Source organism: Halyomorpha halys, unplaced genomic scaffold, assembly GCF_000696795.3.
Source record: "Halyomorpha halys isolate HHAL.00 unplaced genomic scaffold, Hhal_1.1 Scaffold624.1, whole genome shotgun sequence".
NCBI classification, from domain to species: Eukaryota; Metazoa; Arthropoda; class Insecta; order Hemiptera; family Pentatomidae; genus Halyomorpha; species Halyomorpha halys.
Window position 1 is genome coordinate 824,859 of NW_027106861.1, and position 23,268 is coordinate 848,126.

A 23,268-nucleotide genomic window follows, 5' to 3' on the forward strand; every position below is an offset into this window, starting at 1 on the left:
AATTTAAGATATAAAAGTAAACAGTAGATTGAGCCCAATAATTAACATTTAGTAAATATGAAATATGTAAGAAAAACATTTAAGATAAATAAAACATTAAGAATTCTGTCAGTATTTTCTCTTTTTTTATTTCAAATGTAGTTGAAGTTATCAGCAGTTTTTTATTTTTATTTATTTAAATTTTATTTAATGTATCTTTAACATTATTTTGTGTAATAACTTTATTGTTCATTTTGTTAAACAAAAATAATAATAAAATTTCTGCCTTAAAAGTATTAGATAAAAGAATTTCCTTTCTTTTTTTTTCATTTAAAAAAATTAATATGGTAAAAATAATCAATTAAAGAATCATATCACTGGAAGGAGTAAATCAGTTCAGTTGGAAAAATAAAATTGTTCATCTCTCGTCTCAAGGCCTCATATTTCATACCATATTAGTCAACATTTTCTTTGATACGACAACTTCACTTTCTCATTGACACAGAGCGCAGACTTCTCCATCCTATGAAACTAATCAAGATATATCTGCTGCAGTTCTGAATTTGCACTTATGGAGAAAGACTCAAAAGAAAACAATGAATTTTGAAGTTATTTTAATTGATTGGATGATTTAAGAAACCTGTGCTTTGTTGATAATATAACTTATCTATCTGTTTCAGCAATTCCTGCATCAGCTCAGCATAACAATATAATAAAACCAAATATGGTCTGTGATTTTAAAGATATTATTTTTAAATTATTGTAACACTACTCTGGCACCAACACGTGCCACAGGTTTTTTATAGCACAGTTATAACTGGGTACCCTGTAGTCTGAGCAAATCTTTATGGCTGCTTCCTGATAAACTAGCCGGAATCAAGGCTGAATTTTAGTGAATCATGGATCTTTGGATTTACCAGACCTCTCCAAGTTACTTGTCAAGCCTGCTGCATTTAATGCCAAAGAAAGATGGTTTCTGGAGGCCATTCCTTACGTTGACTTGGCTATGGCAAGAAAAACCTGTACATGAGTTTGAATTAAAAATTGGTTTCCAATTTGCCTTATCCATATCTATTGAATTGAAACAGTGAACTTTACAATAAAAATGTTTTATTTAAAAATTGTTTAGTTTTGGCATTCTAGTATATTCCATTTAAGGCAGTAATTTAGTCCAGGAAATACCAAGTGAAATTCAACTCCATTCAATTATTACTTATTTGCAACAACAGTACACACACTTGCTGAGCAGCACTTCACATCATACGAAAAATGAAAATGGTTCTATGATTGGTTTACCTCAAAAGAAATTTTTTTTTTTGGTGTGGTATCCCGAAATTGTCAGAGATAGGAAAAATGGGCAATGATTGGCAACACTTCAAATAAAATATTGTTTTTCATTTTCATACAATAAACTTGTATTTTCTATACTAGAATTCCTGTTTCATATTTAAACCCTTGGTACATGGTAAAAACTATATCGTGTATATGTTACTTTTTGAGAATTAGGCCCTTATTACAGCTTGCTGTTGCTAATTAGCAATACATCATAGAGAAAACTTTTGCAGTCCTAAAATGTAAAAAATTTCATGAAAAAACAGATAGTTTTTGAGCCTTCAGTAAAAAAAATACCAATGTGTATTTCTTTTGATTTCAAGTAGTTGTCTATATGACAATTGAATGATTATGTGGACATTTTTGATGTGAGTGTAAAGTTTATTCCTGAGTAAATAATGAAACAACAAACAATTATGATATCACTTTCAGCAAAATGGGTTAGGAAAGTGAGTAAACAAACAAGATATTTTATTTTTGTAACTAACCAAAATATTATGAATATTTAATTTATTGTGTATTATACAATAGGGATTTTTTTGTCTTTTTAAAGAAACAAAATATGAAAACATTGTCCATCCAAAATGAGAGTGAGACAAATCAAAAACTGTTTAATTTTTTTTTTGAAAGACAGAACATGACATGAGCCTATTTTTGACATAATGTTCCTCACAAAGTCAAGATGATAGGATGATTGATTGAACCCATAATTTTTTTGGTGACTTTACATCCAAAAACTTTGAACACATGTCCAATAGGACTTAGGAGCCAGGAATAATTTTTTTTTTTTAACATAATTTTAGCCTTTTTTATATTAATGTTTTCCGCCATTGATTTGTATGGATTCTAAGATTATTACATATTAATAAATTTGTTTCCAGTACATATAGGAATATCCTACCGGGGATGACGGCAACAGCGTGGTAACGCGCTGTCTGCCAACCCATAGATTGCGAGTTTGAGTCCCCGGGCATTTGTGATGCCCGTCAGCCAATGGGTGGCACTCACAAAAATAGGCATAGGAATGACAGGCCCACCCTATGAAAACCACGTCAAGAAACGCACGATGTATTTCTTTTGTACATCGTGTGAGGCTTTGGACCTCACGGTCTGTCACACCAATGAACAATTGTTCTAAATGAGTTTAAATGTATAAAAAAACCCATGCTTCCAGTAAAGTAGGTTAACAAAATTTGTTTTTAGGAATAAGCTAGTCTGATTGATTTTAAGCGTCCTTTAAAATCCTTAAATACAATTTTTCTTAGAAATTAGGATTTTTTTTTCTCTGGATGTCCGAAGTTCACCCAAAAATTCATAACTCCTCAGGATTATATTTGTTTAAATCCCATGTTACTACAACTGCTAGAAAGCTAAATTTCTGCTCTCCAATCTATATTAACACCTTTTAGACTTTTTAAATTATAATAAATTAAAATAAAAGTTAAGCAAGAAATAGTAGTTTCAAATGAAGATAAACATTTTATTTTAAATCGTAGTTTGTGTGGTTAATTCAGCTTAACTACTTCTAAGTTTTGTGGAGATTGATTAAGTCTTGTAGGAGTTATTAATATTTTTTAAAAAATCTTAGGTCTATGAATCGAAAAATTTTGGTTTTTAAATTGCTATAAAAATTTTGATTCAAGAGTTTTATGATTATTCTTTGACCCTGTGGTCCCAGCGTGTTATAAGGAGGGAGTTGTTGGGGAATTTTCCCAGCACATGAACTGGAGTTTCAGACTCTCTGCCGCATTTGCGACAGAGGGACCCAATTTCTCCTTGCTGTCCACTGGCTCCTGGGACTCCATGCAGGGGTGCGTAGTTTATATTTAGTTTCATTCTGACCCCGAGAGTACCTGCTTCTCACATACATATCTATTAGCTTTCGGGGTTTCTTTGAAATGGCGAACACCAATACCCTGGCACCTGCCACTGGCCCATTCTTCTAAAGCATTATAGAATGGAATAGGGCATCCGGAACATTCGACAGTTGCTGGGCAATGGACCAATGCTGTAGTGGAGCTTCCCATTGACAGCGGATCAGACCCAGTCCTTGATACCTCCTGGGTACGTACAGCATCGCCGACAAGGTGTTAGCAGGAAGCCCAATGATGGCTTTGATACTCCTGCAGATAGTGGTATCAATGCCCTCCAATATCACAGGACATATCTTTGTAAAGGGAGCAGTCTGGAGAGGGTAAACAAGGCCCGGGAACAAGTACTGGTTGACACCGTTAATCTTTTGTTCTGGTTTGAGGAGGCATGAGCTCACCAATTTATTAAGGTTATTATTTAGCTTTGTCACCACCTCTTCTCCAAATACTAAGCTCTCCCGAGAATGTACATCCAAGATATTTGATGGTGTTCTCGACTTTGCCGTTTGGATAACCTCTGTATTCTCAAGGGAGAGCTTTGTTGACCGCAGCTCTCCTTTGTCCAATATGATACCCACACTTTTCTTTGCATTAATTGCCAAACCAATCTTCACGAGCACCCTCTGGACACTATTTATTATTCTTTCCGCAGAACCCCTGTTGTGCATCACTACAGCCTGATCGTCCACGAACCCTGTGAGGACCACACTCTCTTGGTCACTTTTCAGGTCATATCCAAACTTATTGGCTCCTGATCACAGAGCTCTTGGTATAAATAATCGATTGCTAGGTTGAACAGCGAAGGCGACAAGGGCCCTCCTTGAGGCACCTCCCACGCAAGACACTGATCTGGCTAGTTGTGTGTGTTCCTAAAAGAACCTATAAAGATTCTACAACTTTCCAAAATTTAGTTTGAAAAATTCAATAAACCATATTGTTCCTAATAACAGTCCAATATTAATGCATTTGTTCTGTAGAAAATGTAATTGCCATTTAAATATCAACTGTATTAAATTGAAAAAACAGATTTTAATAGCTTTAAACCATCTGAGAACAACATGGAACATTTTGAAAAAAAAAATCAGTAAATCAAAGGAACATTTAAATTCGTAATCATATAGACTAGGTGATATAAAGAGATTGGGTTACCGTAGGAACGTGGGAAAAAATATTCCCAAAATAAACACAGATTAGAAATATGTAGTGTTATTGTTAACACTGGTCCAATTTAGGTGATTTTCTCTAGTTTTTAGGTAATTTCAATGCCTTTCACTTTGTCACATTTATACTTTTTATAATATTTTATTTTTTTCATAATTTTCTTCCCACTGGATAAATCGAGGATTTCTTTAACCTTCGAGCTTTAAACCTTTTCAGGAGGTTTGTTCCACTTTGGAAAAAACAACATGTATATCTTTTTAGTTTTATCAAAGATCTCAAATAATTAACCAATGAAGATTTTCATTGATACAAGATTTCAATTAACATTATTGTAGAACTCTTATAAAATTTAAGGAAGTAAATTTCTGCATTTTCTTTAGCTAGTTCTAATTTTGATTTTTAAAATCCGTGCCTTGGCATGGCATCAGTATAGGTTATTCACTTTGTATTCATGAGCATGTGATAGCTCTAGCACTCTAAAAGGAAAACATAACTATTTCATATTATTAAAAAGAATTTGAAAATATTGATCAGTACTGCATCTCGTGATCTGTGTCAAAACTTGAAGAAGAGGTGGGGGATACTGTTTCCTTCTCCTTCTTCAGCACATTTTAATGGTGCTTGATTTTCGGTTCGGGTGGCTTTAATAACTTTACAGCTTGGTTTAACACTACTACCACCATACACCATTTATTTTATGGTATACACTATTTATTTGATTTACAGCTCAAAACATAACTGAGTCCTGACTATTTTCTCCTTAATATACAGTACAGTCGATTAAATACCATCAGCAGTTCGTTTTTCATGTGATACTATTAAATACTAAAACAATGATGGTAACAATTTCAGGAACTTTAACAACTTGTGTTTTTTAGCTTATTTCTTGAAAGAAAAGTTGAAATCAAAGACAGAAAAAGACTGACTCACACTCTTAAAATGGTTCAGGTTACTAAGAGTAAACACAGAAATTTCTAAATTTTATTTTATTTGTGTAACCTATCCTTGCCACTATCCAGAAATCATCATTGCTTGATAAGGTTTAATTCTAATAATAATCTTAGCGATATGTCTACTAATAATAAACCTTAAATATTTTTTCTGATTTTAATTTATTTAGAATATCTGAATGACTTTGACTGATAGCTTATTTATCTTTTTTAACAGTTTTAAACTTACTGCTTGGGATAATGATCTTTACTAACAGTTAATTTTAATTAAAATGTGTTCTACATGTACCTGATATTATCAAGGATGAGGTTCCTCCATTTTTTCTTTTTTTTACCCTCCAAGTATCATAGGGGTCCTTTTAGGACCTCACATGTTCCTTATTTTTGAAATGACATCTGAAACTTAATAATTCTTTCTCTCTCTCCATAAACGTGGCTGTGGTCCTTTAACAGATAAAGTTTAACTAAAATTTGTTCTACATGTACATGACATTAAGGATGAGGTTCCTCGATTTTTTTCTGTTAACTCTCCAAATATCACGAGGTATTTTTATGACCTCACATGTTCTTAATATTTTAAATGACTCTTGGAACTTAAAAATTTCAACCATTTACTTTTACTTTTAATGAATAAAATTGGGATCCTTTGACACTTTCAATAAATTCTAACATGAAACGATCTGGAATATTTAGAAACGGAACTGGAAATATTAAAGGCTGTTTTCAGATATATGTTAACTTTTCTCTCTCCAAATACCTGGCTGGTGTCCTTCCTAAACCCCCATTGTTTTAGTGATATCTTTTATTTATTTAAAAAATACTTATACAAAGGATTTGTTTAATAAACAAATATTTCTCATAATTTTTTACAAATAACTAGATAAAAAAAGGAAGCACTCTTAGCGCATGGTAATTTATCAGTTTAATAAAAAACAGGCACTATAGCAAGCAATTGCACAAGATGTTATTTGTATCTAAAGATTAAATTTGTGAATTTTAATATTTTTGTTTGCAATAATAGCAAAAAAATTTGTATAAGTTGCTTAGGTTTAAAAAAATTGTTCGTTTCAGTTTTCCAATAAAACTCTTTGGTAAATTTATATTTATGTTTTATTTCTCATGCCCATGCTCTCCTTATTTACTAGTAGTATATTATATATATTTCTTTATAAATATAAACTTTCAATATTTGAATATTAAAACTTTTATTTAAAAATAAAATAAAAAAATGAAATGAATTCTAAGAGCTTATAATCTCAGTAAAAATAACAAGATACAATTTTTATTTATTCTTGGGTTTAGGTATTCAAACTTAATGGTGCAATTCCTTATCAGCACCCCAAAATATATGAGTACCAAGTACATTAATTTATACCAAGTCTTAACTATCTATTTATTAATGCTAGGTTGAAAATGGAAAAAATAGTTCAGGGTTTTTTTGTTTTTGTTCTCATATGTATATCAATCAGAAAGTGGAAATCACAATATTTTTTCAAGAATTAGAATTGCGAATGTCACTTTTGTTGGTTGCTGCATTTATAAACTCCAAACATTTGTGTTTTCTTGCAGAATAACCATAACTTATCAGAATTCTACCCTTAATTTGAAAAAAAAAAAAAAAGATGTGTTTGCTGCTGTTAAAACCTTAATTTTTTGGGTTAACCCTCAATATTATTGATCTGTCTCACATTCAGTTACCAATGAATTTCATATATTCAACATATGAGAAGTGTATAATAAACAACAAAACCTGATTAAACAATAGTGTATATCAGGGTGTTAGGGTTGGCCAGATTTATCATTCAACACAAAATATTTAAAACTATAGTTCCCCAGATTTTTGCAATGAAAGTTCTTTGTCCCTAGAGTAGCCACCACCACAAAATCAAATGGGTGTCAGAAATGAGAGCTGGAAATATTTCCTGTAGGAAAGAGCTTATAAAGCGGAAATATATCTTTGGTCTGGATATTTCTGAATAGAGGGAATTTATAAAAAAAAAAAATATTTTGTAACAATTTAACACATCTCATCGGTTCAGATACTTTAGAATTAAATTCTTTAAGTAAAAATCTGCATGAAAAACTCAAAAGTAATGGTTGGAGATAGGGTCGGTTTGGATATCATTTATCTCTGATAAAATACCTGTTGTGGATTGAATTTCTCAATAAATTGAGACCTTTAATACCAGGTTACTTTTAAGTTTCTATCAATGACCTGAATTGCTGAGTGTTAAAAGGACATTTATCTACAAAATCTAACTTTTGGGAAATTAAAAAAAATGAAAGTTTAATGTTTTTCCACTATATATTTGTAAAATTAAAAATTTTACTTTCTTAATCAATCTGGAGTTAAGGAGTTTTTAACGTTGAAAGTTTCAAAAAAATTTAAAAATCTGTAGTGGCAAACTTGTATTTATTTTAGTACCGAGAATTATAAATATTAATAAATGGATCACTTGTTATGCATAAATGTATTTCTGAACAGGATTATATTTCAAGCCAGCTCATCCCGTTTTGAATTTATTCTGGGATGACAATTCATTGACCATGAAATAATATTGGATGTACACTTGGTATATATATAAAGATTGTTAAACTGATTCTCAAACAATTTTTGTTTTTTGTTATTGGAATTATTATTATTTTTATCACATTCCCTTACTTTTCCAAAATTTAAAATAATAATTTTTCAAAGATCAGTTTTTCTTCAATTTTCATAATCGAAATTAAGATATAATCAAGTTAATACTTGATTTAGAAAACATATTTGAAAATATACAAAGATCAGAAAACCATATATTTTTAATTTTAAAGAGTAACTCTTAACAGCCCTGATGAAGCTCTAAAAAGTGGGACGAAATGTCGACAAAAAAATAGTTGCTAACTATTTTTGTTCCTATTTTGACCGCCCCTCCCTCCCTGATCATCTTCATATTTATAATTTTAATTTGATTTAAAATTATCAATATTTTCCTTTTGATATTTCATTCCTACAACTGATCAGAATGTGAGAACTGGCAACATTGTATAGGTGACACCATTTATTGGTTTTTGAATAGGAAATATATGTCAATGGTATGAAAATAAAAAGCAATATTTTATTTATAGTATTACCCATCGCTAGCTGTACATTTATAAGAAAAGGGAATCTATTTTTGTAAATGAAGTCGGAGGGAAGCAGACAGGTGTGTATGGATAGGCCCCAGTGAGATTAGTGTAGTTAGATGTTTTAACAGGAATCTCGTAGCGAATGGGAAGCACTACCCTACTTGAGTTCACATACACAGTATTTTCAACAAAAGTAATTTTTGGTGTTTCTACATCACTTTAATGAAAAGGAAAACTTCTTTTCAAAACATTCACTTTAGATAAGTCTGTAACTAAAAATGCAATATCTGGTTATTTTATGATTAAATAATATAATTGATGCAATTTATTTACTTGCACTATTAACTAAAGTCAGAAAAAAATAAGGAATAGTGAAATGAAAAAGATATTTTAAAACTTTTAATTTAGAGCGAAGCGATTTCAAGGTAGCTCAGTCAGTAACACACAGCGTTACTATCCATCAGGCACAGGTATGAATCCTGCAGTGGTAGCTAATTAATTGTTCCGTTACTTTGCACCTGACCACCTCTTTGCACAGATGTTGTTTAAGAAATATTATTTCCTTACAAAGCACTGAACCCATTGACCCATCACAGGTTGTAAATTTGTAGTCAGGTTAGGAGTTATTTATAAAAGATTCTCAGGTCAAATACTGCGATTTTCTTGATGAGGAATACCAACTTCTTGAATTCATTCCCCTTTTGTTCTTCTCCGGATAGTTAACTCCTTAACTAAGTCCACTTATAAAAACAATGATAAATGATGGACCGGACATATAAAAAATAAATCTGTCAGATAATCTATGCAAAGGAAACTAGGAGAGTTTTGCATTACAACTTTATTTTCTACTATTTTTTAAAATAGTTTCCACTGTGCAAAATACAGTTCTCCTAAACTAAACTAATTCATCCTCAAAGTAGCCCCACCACGTTTTCTTTTTTGTGATTTCAGCATACTCAAAAAGTCCTCATTGTTTGTGAAATGTATTCCTTTGACTTAAGAGAAAAGTCACTAGGAGAAAGGACCGAGAGAGAGAGAGAGAGAGGGAGAGCTCAAACATTCTGTTGATGCTGTTTTATTCCAGTGCTTACACCAAATATTCTGTGAAAATTTTTGGTACCATGGGGAGCATTATCATGGTTAGGCACCAGTACCCCATTCTTGAGTTTGGCGAAGTTTCTGAAGGCTTGTACCACTTTAGGGTAACTTTCCTTTGTGTACCTCTTGTCTGTAACAGTCTTCATTGTTTCTCACAGCACAATGCCGCCCTCACTCTAAAAAATAGCACCATCATTCTTTTCTTAACAGATCTGGATTTCCTAACAGTCATGGGGATATCTTTAAACACCCCTGCGCTTTGCTGTGAAATCTCAATTTTGGATACCATAGTAGTAAAACTAAGTTGTATCACCTATCACTATAATCTTTATATTAGAGGTTTTTCTATTTTTGAACTTAAGTCAAGCTACAGGGCTTCAAAGAGTAAAAAATTTCCTTACTTAAAAGATGATTAGGCAGAATGCTGCAAACTGTGGTATTAATGCCCAAGGACTCCTCTATCTGGTAGTGGATCACTCTTTCTGTCCACCTCAAGAAATGACTGAAGCTAGATGATCTAATCTTGGCGTGTCCTCAAGCCCAAAATTTCATCTTTTAGGGCCCTGTACTACCTGAATATCATTGTACGTTGTGGATAATACCTACCATGCACAGGTAGCATTCCCTCCAAATACTAATCCACACTTAATGTGCAAAATTGTAGCATAATATCACTTTGTATTTAGATCAAGATGACACAGTTATAAGGGAAATGATTGTAGCCTAGTGACGCATTCAGCTACTGCACCGACTGGGACAGGGTTACCCATATGCCAACCCTTTCTCTCCTGGCGTAATCTCATCACTCATACTGCAAAACTTTCTTAGTGCCCTTTATACAAATATGTACGTTATAGAAGACAGCAAGAAACCTGAGAAACCTCAGTAACCCGATAGATATAGTTAAATAAAAAGAAATTGCAGAGCTTATATGTTAAGTATGAGGCTTGAAATCAGCATCTTAAAACATACAAGCATAATTATAGGAAAATGTTTAAGTCAACAAACCTACATTTTTTAGTGTTTTTTTTTTCTTCTAGGAGAGAGTCTGTAACTATTTGTCAATACTTTTTTAATAAGTTAGTTATAGTAATGTAGCTTATAAAATTACATTACTTTTTTAATACCATTACCACATATTAATGTAAGAGAAAATTTTATTCATTAACAATTTGATTTTCACTAACAATTATGTATTTCATAGATGTGGGTTTTGCTTCTTGCAACATTTTCTTCACTTGCAAGAAGCATTTTTTACAGTTTTATGGTTTAAAAAAGTTTGTTATTTTAATTAAGTCAAAATCTATGTATCCTTCTTGTAATTAAATCATGCAATAGCTCTGCTGCACTTTCAACTATTTAACAGTTTTTTTTTTTTTTTTAAACTAAACTGTTTTGAATTAAATTTTATGGAATTACTTTTTTTTTTTTTCCTTCTAGGGAAAACCTTTTTAAATTTGTTTTCGCAGATATGTTAATCGAATTTCCATGAGTTTAAAAAAATAAATAAAATTTAGTTCTTAAATGCTCGAAGATTAGGAATTAAAATTGTGAATTTTCAAGAATCCATTCTTTTAGCTAATTTAAAAAAAGACACTTTCATTTTTATTTTCCATCTAATTTAAAATTAACGAACTGTTGATTAGAGATGAAAACTTGCTCTGGTTTTATGATTAGTCAGAATTACTAACCAGCATCTATAATCTTTTAGTCAGTATATTTATATTTTGGTCCGATTTGGTTTGTTAATTTATTTTTATTAAGTCTTCCTGAACAGTAGATAGATCTGAAAATAAATATAATTAGATGTTTGATCAAAACTCTTATATTTATATATATCTTATTTAATACTTACATACACTTTTTTTTCACTACCAGGTATCAACTATGGAAAAAACTATTTGCCTCTCAGATTTCATTGGTTTGGATATACCTGCACCACATGGCCCATTATGATTTTAGGAGCTGTCTTCATTGGTAGGTTCTACACTGAATTTGATTCGGGAAAACTGAGTTGGTTTTATGCAAGCTTGGAAGTGATTATATCCTTTAGCTCAGCTGCAATCAAAACTATTTATTTTATAATACTTAATAATTCTAGTTTGTATAGATACTTGGGATGATTCACTTTTACTTTGTTTAATAAAGATTTTCTATAATGTAAGCTTTGTAATTATTTTTTCTTTTAAGCCTCTTTATTAAGGTTCATGGATTTGGTTTTTTGGGTAACCAATAGAAAATTTAAATAACTATTTTATGCATCTTTAGTACACTGAATTCACTAGGAAAGGAAAAGGATAATTATGTAGGTCAGTGAATGAAAAGGATAATTATGTAGGTCAGTGAATGAAAAGGATAATTATGTAGGAACAAAAGATGTATATAACTTAATTTTATTAATATTTTTTTACGAACATATCTTGTCAAATGTAATAAATATATGGAGTATTTACATGGATTAGAAAACATCTAACTTTCTAAAGAAAATAACAGAAACTTTATAGAACATAATAAAAAAATTTGCAGGATGAATTAAAATCATTTCAATAAAAAAAATAACATAAAATAATATCTTTTTAAATAAAAATAAATAATGCATGTAACTAACAATAAAGCTATCATTCAATGTGTGCTATTTATATTCAAAATTCAGTAGTATAAATAGCACATCTCAAACCAATGTACAACCACAAACGCTCATTTAAAATTACACTTCAATAAATCACCATACTGAAGAACAATGATAAAGGTAGTTACATCAAAAATTGTATGTACAGAATTATATTACATTTTCCACAAAACCACCATTATTACATCTCTATATATTAAAAACTATACAAGACATTCATATTATAAATATGTATATATACACCAACACACTCAATCATAACCCATTTTAAGAAAGACAAAAATTATGGAACTCGTAAAAATGCTACAGTAAGATGCATAGAGGGAAATGGATTTCAGATTTCTATTCTGTAAACTACTATGTGGAATCTAATTAATAATCCACATCTTTTTTCATGTTTCTAAAGTTATTCAGTTAAAAAATGAAATTAAGATAAAACAAAGTCTACATAATGTTTTAAATTATTGTTCTTCAGTCAGAAATTGGTAAGAACAATGGGATGTAAAAAAAGCTGCAAAATTTTCATTTTAATAAAATTTTGTTTTTCTCAAATTTTAGAATTCAATTAAATTAAATTCAAAAACAGATAATTGAGTATAAGTTTAAAACAATTATGTTTTCAGAGAATAAATACGATATTTAGGTTTTAAAGAGATCCTTACTGAACATTTTATCTTTCATGATAATTTATAAACATAAACTTCCTCAATTACAATAGCACTTTTTTTTATATAAATAGAAACATCTTTAAGATATGATTTAATAGGTAGCCTCATAATGTCCTTCATTAGAATTCAAAATAAGTTCATTTTAAAAATTATACAAAATTGGCATACTTTTCGTAATAAATTGTTAATATTGGTGATATATAAAATCAGTTATGAGAAATATTTACAGGCTTAATAAAATCTATTGTTTTTCTAAAATAAAATTTTTGAAAGGGAAACTTTTTTTTTTTTTTTTTCTTGTTTTATTAATTTAAAGCAAATTCCAGATGAATTTGCTTTATCTAACAGTGATAGTATGTTGGAATGCAATTCTAAGTTTCATACAAATAACATCCTTCAACATTTAACTCACAACACAAGCTAGATGAGCTTGGAAAAAGACACTGACTTCTAAATTCCATTTAATATCAGAACAGGCAGCAATGCACAAGGAGTTTGATTTTCAAACCAGATCATAAATCCTTCTTTATAAAACTGTTTCTCAGCACCACATTGTTTGTTTGCTGAAAATATTCATAAAATCATGTAATTATAGAAAAATAAAAAGTTGAATATAATAATTAGTTAAACCAAGACTAGTATGAATTATTGAGAAAAAAAAATGAAACCACAATTCATAATCGCTGAGTTGTTAAATAGCAACTAACTTGGCTCAGTAATACTAGTATCATGGATAATTATAAATACACGCTCAAATAATAATATATTAAAAAAAAAGGTCAGAAAGTGTTGACGACTTATTTTAGCAGAGTTCATTCTACTCCAATAAATCTAACTGAGAAACAAATGGAATATTTAGGTAGGACTGGTTTTTCTTTAATGAGTATCATTTTTCTTAAATTAGGTAAAATAAACCATCTAAACTCACGGTTTGGGTTTTAATGGTTGAAGAGATTCGGGAGCAGAAAAAGTAGGTTGCTTTCGCTTTTTCTTCAAGTGCCTGTATTTTTTAACATAAGCTTCGATCAAACGTTGAATCTTCATGGGATTTATTTCTCCTGATCTACTGTGACATATCTAGGAAGAAAGTATAACCATTAAAATTTTGTTGAAACTTGTAATAGCTACCTATTGGCTATTACATAATATATACACATACCTTAGGTACTGATTTTCTTAGAATTTCTTTGTACTCTTCTTTTGTGACATGTTTCTTAGCATAATGAGGTTTCAGAACCATTTTAACTTCCTCAACCACCCTCTCCTGCCTGTTTAACTTTTTTAAGAACTGAAAATTTATAATCATACACCACTGGCTCACAGAAATATAATAAACAAATAAATAAGCATTCATTATTAACACTCTGATACTTGCACACCTTACAACATGGACACAGGCACTGGATCTGTGAAATCTTTTCCTTTTATTTCAGTATACTTGAAGTTTGATGGTTTAATAAGATTTGATATCCTTTTCTGAAGGATTTAATTGAGTAACATTTATTTTTAAAAACTAGTAAAAGGAACTCTACACATATCTGCTACCAGTTTTTGAAATCTTAATTAAATATTTTTAAAAAAGTCTGCCTATCACTTCAGTGTAATTTATATATAATTAAAATATAAGATTTTATTTTTGGTAATGGTCAAATTTTTAAAAATCACAGGAATATTGGTATGGTGACTAAAGAATCCAGAACTGGATTTTTACAGGATTGGTGACTTTGCTAAAGGTCAGGTTTTTGTTCAGCAAAGATCATAATACTTGTCATCTTTGGCTCTTGAATTAGAAGGGAAATTCCTAATCCGAGAGGTGTAAGGGGATGGACCGTCTAACTGCCTCTTGGATTTGGGAGATCCAGTAACAGTATCAGTGGTTAATAGCTTATTAATATTTAATACATAAACAAAAGAGGAATTGAATGATTATATCATGATGCTTTAAGTTGAATTATGTTTTTCTAACTTAAAAGTGGTGTAAATGACTCAAATCATGCGAAATTGGAGTTGAAATACAAATTAATTCTTAACATTATAAGCAAGCAAAATTGTAGCTCTATAATATACAAATATTATAGAACAATATTTAATAATAAATTCGTTTTTATGCTTACCTTATCTTTTACTTGCATCTCTACAGCTGAATTAGGGAGATCATCTAAAATTTTCAGTTGATCTTCATCTAATTTTAAGCCAACTGTCTCTTTCTTGGTATTTCCTGAAAGAAAATATTATGGCTTGCTTAAAAACCCAGTAACCTGACACATTTAAATATGAATCTTTGACCAGGCTAGTAACCCATATGAAACCCCGATGTATTACATCTTGTCAATAAAAGACGATTTCACCAGATTTGCTTTTTTAGAAACCAGCAGATATTTTGTATTTTAAGCAGAATAAACACCATTTTCTTAAATGTTCCTGACTGAGTACTGCTTGCAATGTTATTTGAAATGTAGATATAATTTTCTACAATGATAACTAAAATGACCTAAAACCTCGTTCTTCTGTTACAAAATAATAATTTAATAGGACATTGTAACACCCCATTTTATTTTTAAAATAATTAAAACCAAATTTTATTAGAATTGCATCATAAGGAAGTTAAAAAAAAAAAAAATAAGGCCAAAATTGATAAAAATGGACTCAAAAAAACCTATGCTTAAGAATCGAACATATTCACTAATACCAAACCTATTACCAATTTGATAGAAGCTAAGTCCCTTAGAAAGCATACTGATTTTAAATATTACTTAAGGAATTTCAGTTTTATTTCTCATATTAGGACAAAATGAAATACCAGTAGATAAATGTAGCTTAATGAACAATTTAGCACTGAGAACGTTTTTTTATTTTATTAATTAGAAGCTTTATTCTAATTTTAAAATGAAAAATATTATCTAAATTCTCTAATTTAGATAGTATCATTCTTGAAAAAACAGTTTTAATATTTTGAAACTAGATATGTAAATAATTAAAACCAATTCTTTTCTGACTATCTGTTCCCACAGATAATATTTTTTAATAGGAGGGGAGGTCTTTCTGTCTTCCTCCAATATTTCATGGAGAAGGATGAGTGTCCTAAAGGCATACCTCATCTTTAGTTTTGGTAAGCAGTTTTTGCCGACTGTAAGAGAAGACAATCGTAATCCACATTCACCATTCAGATGTTAAAAAAAAATTCCTGCAAGAACTTTTGATGAATAATAGTGTTCACTGATAGCCTTCATCCTTAGAATGAAATGTCCCCAAACGGTACCTTTGGGAAAGAAGTTCCAAGGATTAACCTCTTTCATCATTATATTTTGTACAACAAATATATCTCTTGCTAGGACTGTATTGTGGACCCAACAGTGCTGCTGACAACCCACTCCATCATCTAGCTCAGAGCTACGTATTAAGAAAAATTACCATTTATATATAATTCATCCTTGTATGAATGTAGGGAGAGACAAAGGAGGATTTGAGGTTTATATGACAGATGTGCAATGGAGAACTTGATTAAAAAATCTGGAAAAACAAATGAAGAATTTTGAAACAGATGAGAAAATAATGTCCATCCATATCTATGAATTCAAAGCATTGTTGCTCTCTATGACAGGCAATTAAAATATGATTCATGTCAGATAAGCATACATGGAGGATTTTGGCTCCAATACCAGTACAGGATAGAAGGAAGGATGAGAATACGAGAATAATCACAGACTTCATCATTACATACAACTCTAGTAAGATAACTATGCTGGTATGGAAATATGCTGAGTGGGAAAGGACAGGGTACAGAGAGGGCTATCAGAAATAAGTCCAGTAGGCAACAGACAACCAGGACAAAAGAAAAGGTGGGATAATTATTCAAGACATGTTAATGAGTAAAATATACCAAAATTAGATATTGGCCAACATGTTCCTGTTTTTTATGATAATTTAATGTGTTATTCAAACTTAACAATGTATTGATTTTTAACAAAAATTTTTAGCGAAAATGGTTGTTTCTTTTTACTTATCCAAAGGCATCCATGATTGACAGTCACAATTGTAAACTGAACCAATTGTTATAATAACCTTATAAAATCCAGCAAGAAAAAAAAAAAAAGACGATCTTATGTTTTGGCAATCAGAAGGTGTTTGTTGGTTCTGGAACTAGACCATTCTACTAGCCACCCTTAATTATCTACTAGTCCTAGCACTGGGAACAGGTTAAAGTGGCTCATTATCAAGATGAAACTGCTAAATATCAAGTTTTTGTACTGATGAGCTTGAAAAGAGATAATCTAAATAATTATCAAGTAATTGAGGAGAATGTTGCCGTCTTAACTCCTTGAAATTTTGAGAAATATTACTTGATCATTTACTCCAGTTTGCTAACATTACATGGTCAGCAGAGCCTTAAAAGATTCAACCCACCATAAAACTGATGCTCATGACTAAACCAGTTGCAGTTAAGTATTGATGATTATGGCTATCATTCATAAGATATGTCATTCAAAATATAACGAAATATACTCTTACAATATTATTGCATTTTCTTTCTTAGGGGGCCATTTCATAGTTAATATTTATCAACATCTTATTTATTTTGAAACTTCCTTACTCCTTGTAATATACTTGTAATATTACTCAATTAAAAGTAAAATTAAAAAAAAAAAAATTCCATAAAAAGATCACTTTATAAAAGTAGTAATTTGTTAAATGGTACTTATTACAAATTAATACCAATAAAAACTTAATAGGTCCTGGTACTTATGTAATTGTAAATAAAAATTTTCAAAACAGGATTATTGGGATCTAATAGAGAGCGAAAGGCTAGTACAATACGTTCAGGCCTCCCTCACCACCGACAGTCTGGCAATCATCCTTTACACATCTGAAACTGTGATCATCTATCTAGTCACAACATTACAAATTGTAATTACTAAATCATTTTAATTTACTCAAAAATGGTCAGGAATTTTTTAAATAAATCAATTGGTTTCCACAAACTCACTTGTTTGTTTATATGATACTTGATAGAGTTAAGTTGACCAAAAAATTAAAAGTTTTAAAAATTAATGAAATTGTGACAAAATAGTTGACTTGTAATTAATCACCTAGGCAGAATAGCCTGCAAAACGTTTTTAAAAATTGGATGTGAGGTTTAAATTTATATTTAAGATTGTTCTTGAGGATGTCCGAAGCGTTGGACTGTTGATCACATGATGGAGAGAGTTGAGACTTAACATGGATACCAATTGATTTATTTAAAAATTAAATACCAGTCTCAAGAAATTAAAAAGATTACACATAAACTGTTCAGGAATGTTATTGTACATCTTTTTTTTTTTAATCAGATTCATAAATAGGATAATATTTCAATATCATCTGAGAAATAGACACCGTTTGGAGAAAATTACCTCCTATAAATCTTGGTAATGTTTTTTTACTTAATATTTTTCTTGTTTGTTGTTATTTGAAATTGTTCAAATATATTATTTAATATGTGCTTGTATCTATTTTGTTTTCCTTTACTGGAAATTTTAAATTCTCAATTGAGAAATAGGAAAAATTTGGTCCCTAATCCGAACTCTGTTCCATATACAGTTATAATGAGGTTTGTCAGGGAACACTTCCCAACAACAGATGCCGAGGTGCATACTGCAGAAAAAAAAGAAACAATAAAATGCAACATGTGTAAAGTTGCCTTATTCTTGGTGTGTTTTAAACTCTTCCATACATACGAGGATTTATAGTTAGTAGTAGTGCTAGTTTTTTTTTTTTTCTTTCACTCCACATTGTATATTTATAAATTAGTGTAGTTTATAGCTGTACTGTAATAGTAGTAGTTTAATTGGAATACAAACTTTAGTTGTAATTAATTTTGAAAATATATTTTAGTTGTAATTTAATTTTAATATATACTGTAGTTGTAATTCAATTCCAATATATAATTTATTTTTAATATTCTGTATATAATTTAGTAGTAATTAAATTTTAATTATTTATACTTTGTAAATAAATAATTAATTGAATTATTTATATACTTTAGTAAACATTTTAAATAATTTTAGAGTCAATTTTAGTATCAATCAATTTTAATATAGTATGTTCAAAAAGTATTAGAATTATAAATAAATACATTTTTAAAAATATAAAACATCTATTTATTAGCGACAACTTATCAGAAATTTAAAAGTTTAAAATGTTTTATTCATTATTACCAATGTTAAATCAGTATTATAAAACTCATCTAAACAGTTGTGGTACATCCTATGTTCTGGTGACCACCTGCGAGCTTATACATTAAGCACTTTTCAGAATGGGTGCTGGTACAAATGGTGCACTAGCCTTTGGTTTTTTCTGTTCTGCATAAACACTACAACTAAATATTTAACATCTAAAAGAATAAATTTAAGTGCAAAAAAAAACATTTTTAGCATTGTGCAGTAATTTTGCCCTATAAAGGGTTAATCATTTAATATATGTGGGTTATTGTACCAGAAAATAGGCATATAATAATGCGATGATGGTTTTGCTAAGGGGTGGGTGAATATTCAATGAAAAATCATAATAAGTTTAAAAAACTTTTAAAGGAGCAGTAGTTACTAAACCTTTTCATTTTGAAGGTAAAAAATGAAAAGGTTTAGTAACAGTTGCAGTAGTTACTAAACCTTTTATTAATGTTAAAGTATGTTTGTTTCCTCTTTAAATGAACATTTTATTAATTTAATCTTTACACCTATTTTAACCCTGATTCAAGATCCATAAAGAGAACATTAACTTAAATTTTTACCTAGCCAATTTTTGGTGAAAATATTAGATCATATCAAATGACTAGAATAACAAAAATTTTAAGGCCTATTCAATCTATACGAACTAAATATTTTATATAATAAAGATTATGAAGAATCATTAGGTAAAAATATCATGAAGGAGGTAAATTAACATGAATTCTTCATTACAAAAAGAAACATCCAACCTCCCAACCAAGACCAGATTCAGTTTACTCGTTTTTTTTTTTTTTTTTTTTTTTAAAGAAAATATGATTCTGCCATGGAATACTTTTTTTTCATATAGTGTTTCATTCCTAAACTAGGTGGCATATTTAGTTCAGGATTTATGTACATCCCTTCATGCTCAAACAATACCTGATTCAGAATTGGATAATCAGTCCTTGTTCACACCCATGGAATGTTTTGAACTAGGCATTCGTGCTGGTTGGTACCTATGTAGGACAGCATTGGTACAGGAATCGTAGGTAAACAAAACCTGTACACATGTCTGCCAATTTTCAGACTTTCTTGCTGTTCATTGGGAAAAATTGTAATACCTAGGAGGCAGGAAGAGGCGGGGTATATAAAAAAATTGGGGAAATTACATGCTGTAGATTGAACATGTCAGAATCGATATGATTTTTTCCACGAAAACATCTATTTCCAGAGTAGATTAAAGAAACTAACAGGAGGCAGAAAAGTCAAAATTTCTACAAAATAGAGACAATCTATTTCGGCCATTTTCTAACTACTTGTACTTTAACTGTCCTCCAAATATATATATACTAATATAAGAAATAGTAAGAAATACAAGCATTAAGATAAGAGAAAATATTGTACCTTTACTGTTTTTAAGAGGAGTTGATGTTTTATTTGAGGTTGGTTTCCTTTTCAAAGGAGATGGCATCAATTTTTGAGGATGCTTTTGCTGTAGTTGCCTAGGTTTAACTTTAGCAACAGGAGTAGATGTATTCATCTGACTGACTGGAGCATCAAATAAATCTTCAGCTTCTGATGAACCAGGAGAATAAGGCGAGTCCCCTCCACCCATATCCATCGAATCATCATTACAATTGTTTGGTGGTGATATATTTGTCTTCTCAGGGGTTGATTCTTCAGGAGGTTTAGGCTGTGGAGAATGAAGAGGAGAAGGTGTTTTAGGAGTTTCTGGAAGAGGCTTGGGAGGAGAAGCTGGTCTTTGGGGAGGTTCCAAAGGTAGATTTTTTTCAGTAGGAGGAGTTGGATTTCGACTTTCCTCAAGTTCTTGAAGAGGGGTGGGTGACCTAGATTTTGTTGGTTCAAAAGGATCATATGGAACTGGTGGTTCCGGAGGGGTGTTAGGACCTTTATGAGGGATTTCCACTCTGTCATCATCTTCATCTGCATCACCATCTAACTGATCAGAACTATCAAGCAAAGGATTAGCCAAACTCCTTAGTATTTGCGGTTTGGAACTAATAATATTGAATTTAATATGTGGCTCTGGAGGAGTTTTTGGACCAGTAACCTGACAAGGTGGCAAGTTATTTTCGTCTGGCTTTCTCTTATCATCACTATCACTGTCAGTTAAAACAATAATCTCTTTTGGTGATAATGTCTGCTCTCTAAATGGCGATTGTGCCAAATCAATTATAGCAACTGGTTTGAGATTTCTGGCATTTAGTCTACTTTTCTTTTGAGATGTTTGGTTAGAACTACTTTTTGAAACAATACTTCTTAAAGGTTGGTTTTCTTTTGTACTTTTGTCTTTCTTCTTCTTTGATTCTTCGTCTTTTTTCTTTTTTGAAAGTTCTTTCCTGCTGGCTTCACCAGATTTTGAGGATTTGAAATTTACACTAACTAAAATATTATCTCCTGAAGTAAAAACTTCTTTAGAAGGAACAGGTGAATCAACACGCCTCCTTTTCAAATCCATCCTATCTTTGTACTTGCCTTTCTTTTTTTCTTTTCCCGAGCCACCTGTAATAGGTTTATTGGGTACAATAACCGTTAGTTTCTTACTTTTCCTCCTCTCTTGCTCACAACTGCTACATGAACAACTAGAGCAGCTGATTGATGAATCTCTTTTTCTTCTTTTCTTTTCTTTACTTTTGGCTCTACTTCTCCTTTCTTTGTTTTTCCGAGGGCTTCTGCTCCTCCTTCTTCTACTATCACTTCTACTTCTTGATTTACTACGTCCTCTACTTCTTTTCCTACTTCTGTCTCTGCTTTTACCTCTGCTTCGTCCTCGACTTCTCCCTCTACTTCTGTTTCTACTTTTTCTATCACGACTACGCCTTTTCTTACTCCTTGATCGGCTCCTTCTCCTACTGAGACTTCGGCTTCTACTCTCACTAATGCTTCTACTTCTTGATGGCGAGATGTCTCTACCAAATTCATCAACTTTTCTTTTCTTAGGTTTATCACTAATAATTTTGCGAACATCATATCTTTCAAGTTCTTTTCTTTTTTCTTTTGGTTTCTTTTCTTTCTTTTTTGTCTTTTCTTTAAAGGTAGTTACATCCTTTTCTCGATAACTTCGTTCTTTAGTACTTTTTGAAATTTTTTTCCAAGCAACGGGAACCCTTCTCTCCTCAGATATTATTTCACCTTCTTCTTTAGGACCATTTTCAGCATTAGTCCTAGCAGCTACCTGGCCATCTTCTGCAATATTATATTCACAATCAGAAATTGCTTCTGTTTCTAACCCTTCTAGACCTACGGTTTTCTCAGGTGGGACTTGATTATCTTCAAGTTCCCAACTTTTTTCATATGTACTGATTTCTTCATCTGTAATATCAACTAAACCATCTCGCTCATCATCACCACATCCCAATTCCAAAACATCTTCTCCTTCATGATCAAGATCCTTCTCTAAGCTTACTTTCTTATCTGGTGAGCTCTCCCTACTCCACTCGAATTCACGACGCTTTCTGTCTACTTCATTAACATGATTACTTTCTCCATTTCCTGTACTCATTTCAGCAGTATTAACTTCTTCATTCTCCTTGTTTTCACTAGTACTAATGGGCTTCCCTTCGTCTAATAATAAATTACTGTTCAAGTGTTTTTTAATGGGACTGTCTTCTTCACTGACTTTTTCCAGATCTATGTTATCTTCTGATTCAGAATCAGTTTGTCTTTTACTTTCCGAAACGGAATTATCTTCTGAGAACGATTCTGTTGAAATTTGTTCTGACTTCTGGGTTCTAAATGATTGATCTTTTACCAAGGGTTCTTCAGTTAATGCATCATCATCTGACATAAGTGGATCATATTTATTATTTCCATCAGTATCATTAACTGAAGTTTTGTCAGACGTATCTTTATCTGATGTATCGTTGTTTTCTGAATTTATATTTTCAAATTCTTTTTGAAATTTAATTTTGTTTTCAGGGAGAACTTTTTCATCAGAAATTATTTTCTCATCTTTGTCATCATCCATTATGTTTATATCAACATCACTTAAACTTTCAGAATCCCCTTTTTTCTTTTCTGCATCAGTGTTAACATTAGGTAAAATATTTGAGTTCACGACATCAGGTTCTTTTTCAGAATCAGAATCTGAATCACTTTTTGTTTCTCTTGCAATATTAACACTGGCTTCTGAATACATCACTCTGTTGGGGCAATCATCAATATCATCTTCATTACTTGGAGAAGGTATTCTAGGTGGTGGAATTTTTACATCAATATCTACAGTAGAAACATGATCAGTAGTTTCCACTTTCTCTTTTGAAGATTTTT

The 23,268-nt window shown here is 30.8% G+C and overlaps 1 protein-coding gene and 1 long non-coding RNA gene across 7 annotated transcripts in view; one reads left to right on the forward strand and one right to left on the reverse strand.

Annotated features, from left to right (window-relative positions):
• LOC106684843 (uncharacterized) overlaps positions 1–11,989 on the forward strand; it is a 32,407-nt gene extending 20,418 nt beyond the window's left edge. Inside the window, exons 3-4 of one of the 2 annotated variants that reach the window (XR_010842816.1) lie at positions 11,378–11,808; positions 11,867–11,989. This is a non-coding gene — a long non-coding RNA (uncharacterized lncRNA). Of the gene's footprint in view, positions 1–11,377; positions 11,810–11,866 lie in introns of those variants that run through there. The other variant, XR_010842817.1, reaches the window with a different exon arrangement.
• Positions 11,419–23,268, reverse strand: part of LOC106684840 (PHD and RING finger domain-containing protein 1) — a 29,844-nt gene continuing 17,994 nt past the window's right edge. For 2 of the 5 annotated variants that reach the window (XM_014427134.3, XM_014427136.3), the window contains 5 exons: positions 20,383–23,268; positions 14,911–15,014; positions 13,956–14,084; positions 13,725–13,873; positions 11,877–13,359 (listed from right to left, as the gene is read on the reverse strand). In XM_014427134.3, the coding sequence (XP_014282620.1) occupies positions 13,338–13,359; positions 13,725–13,873; positions 13,956–14,084; positions 14,911–15,014; positions 20,383–23,268 (3,290 nt within the window). In that variant the 3' untranslated portion in view covers positions 11,877–13,337. Of the gene's footprint in view, positions 11,558–11,876; positions 13,360–13,724; positions 13,874–13,955; positions 14,085–14,910; positions 15,015–20,382 lie in introns of those variants that run through there. The other 3 variants (XR_002945062.2, XR_001343748.3, XM_014427135.2) reach the window with 3 other exon arrangements.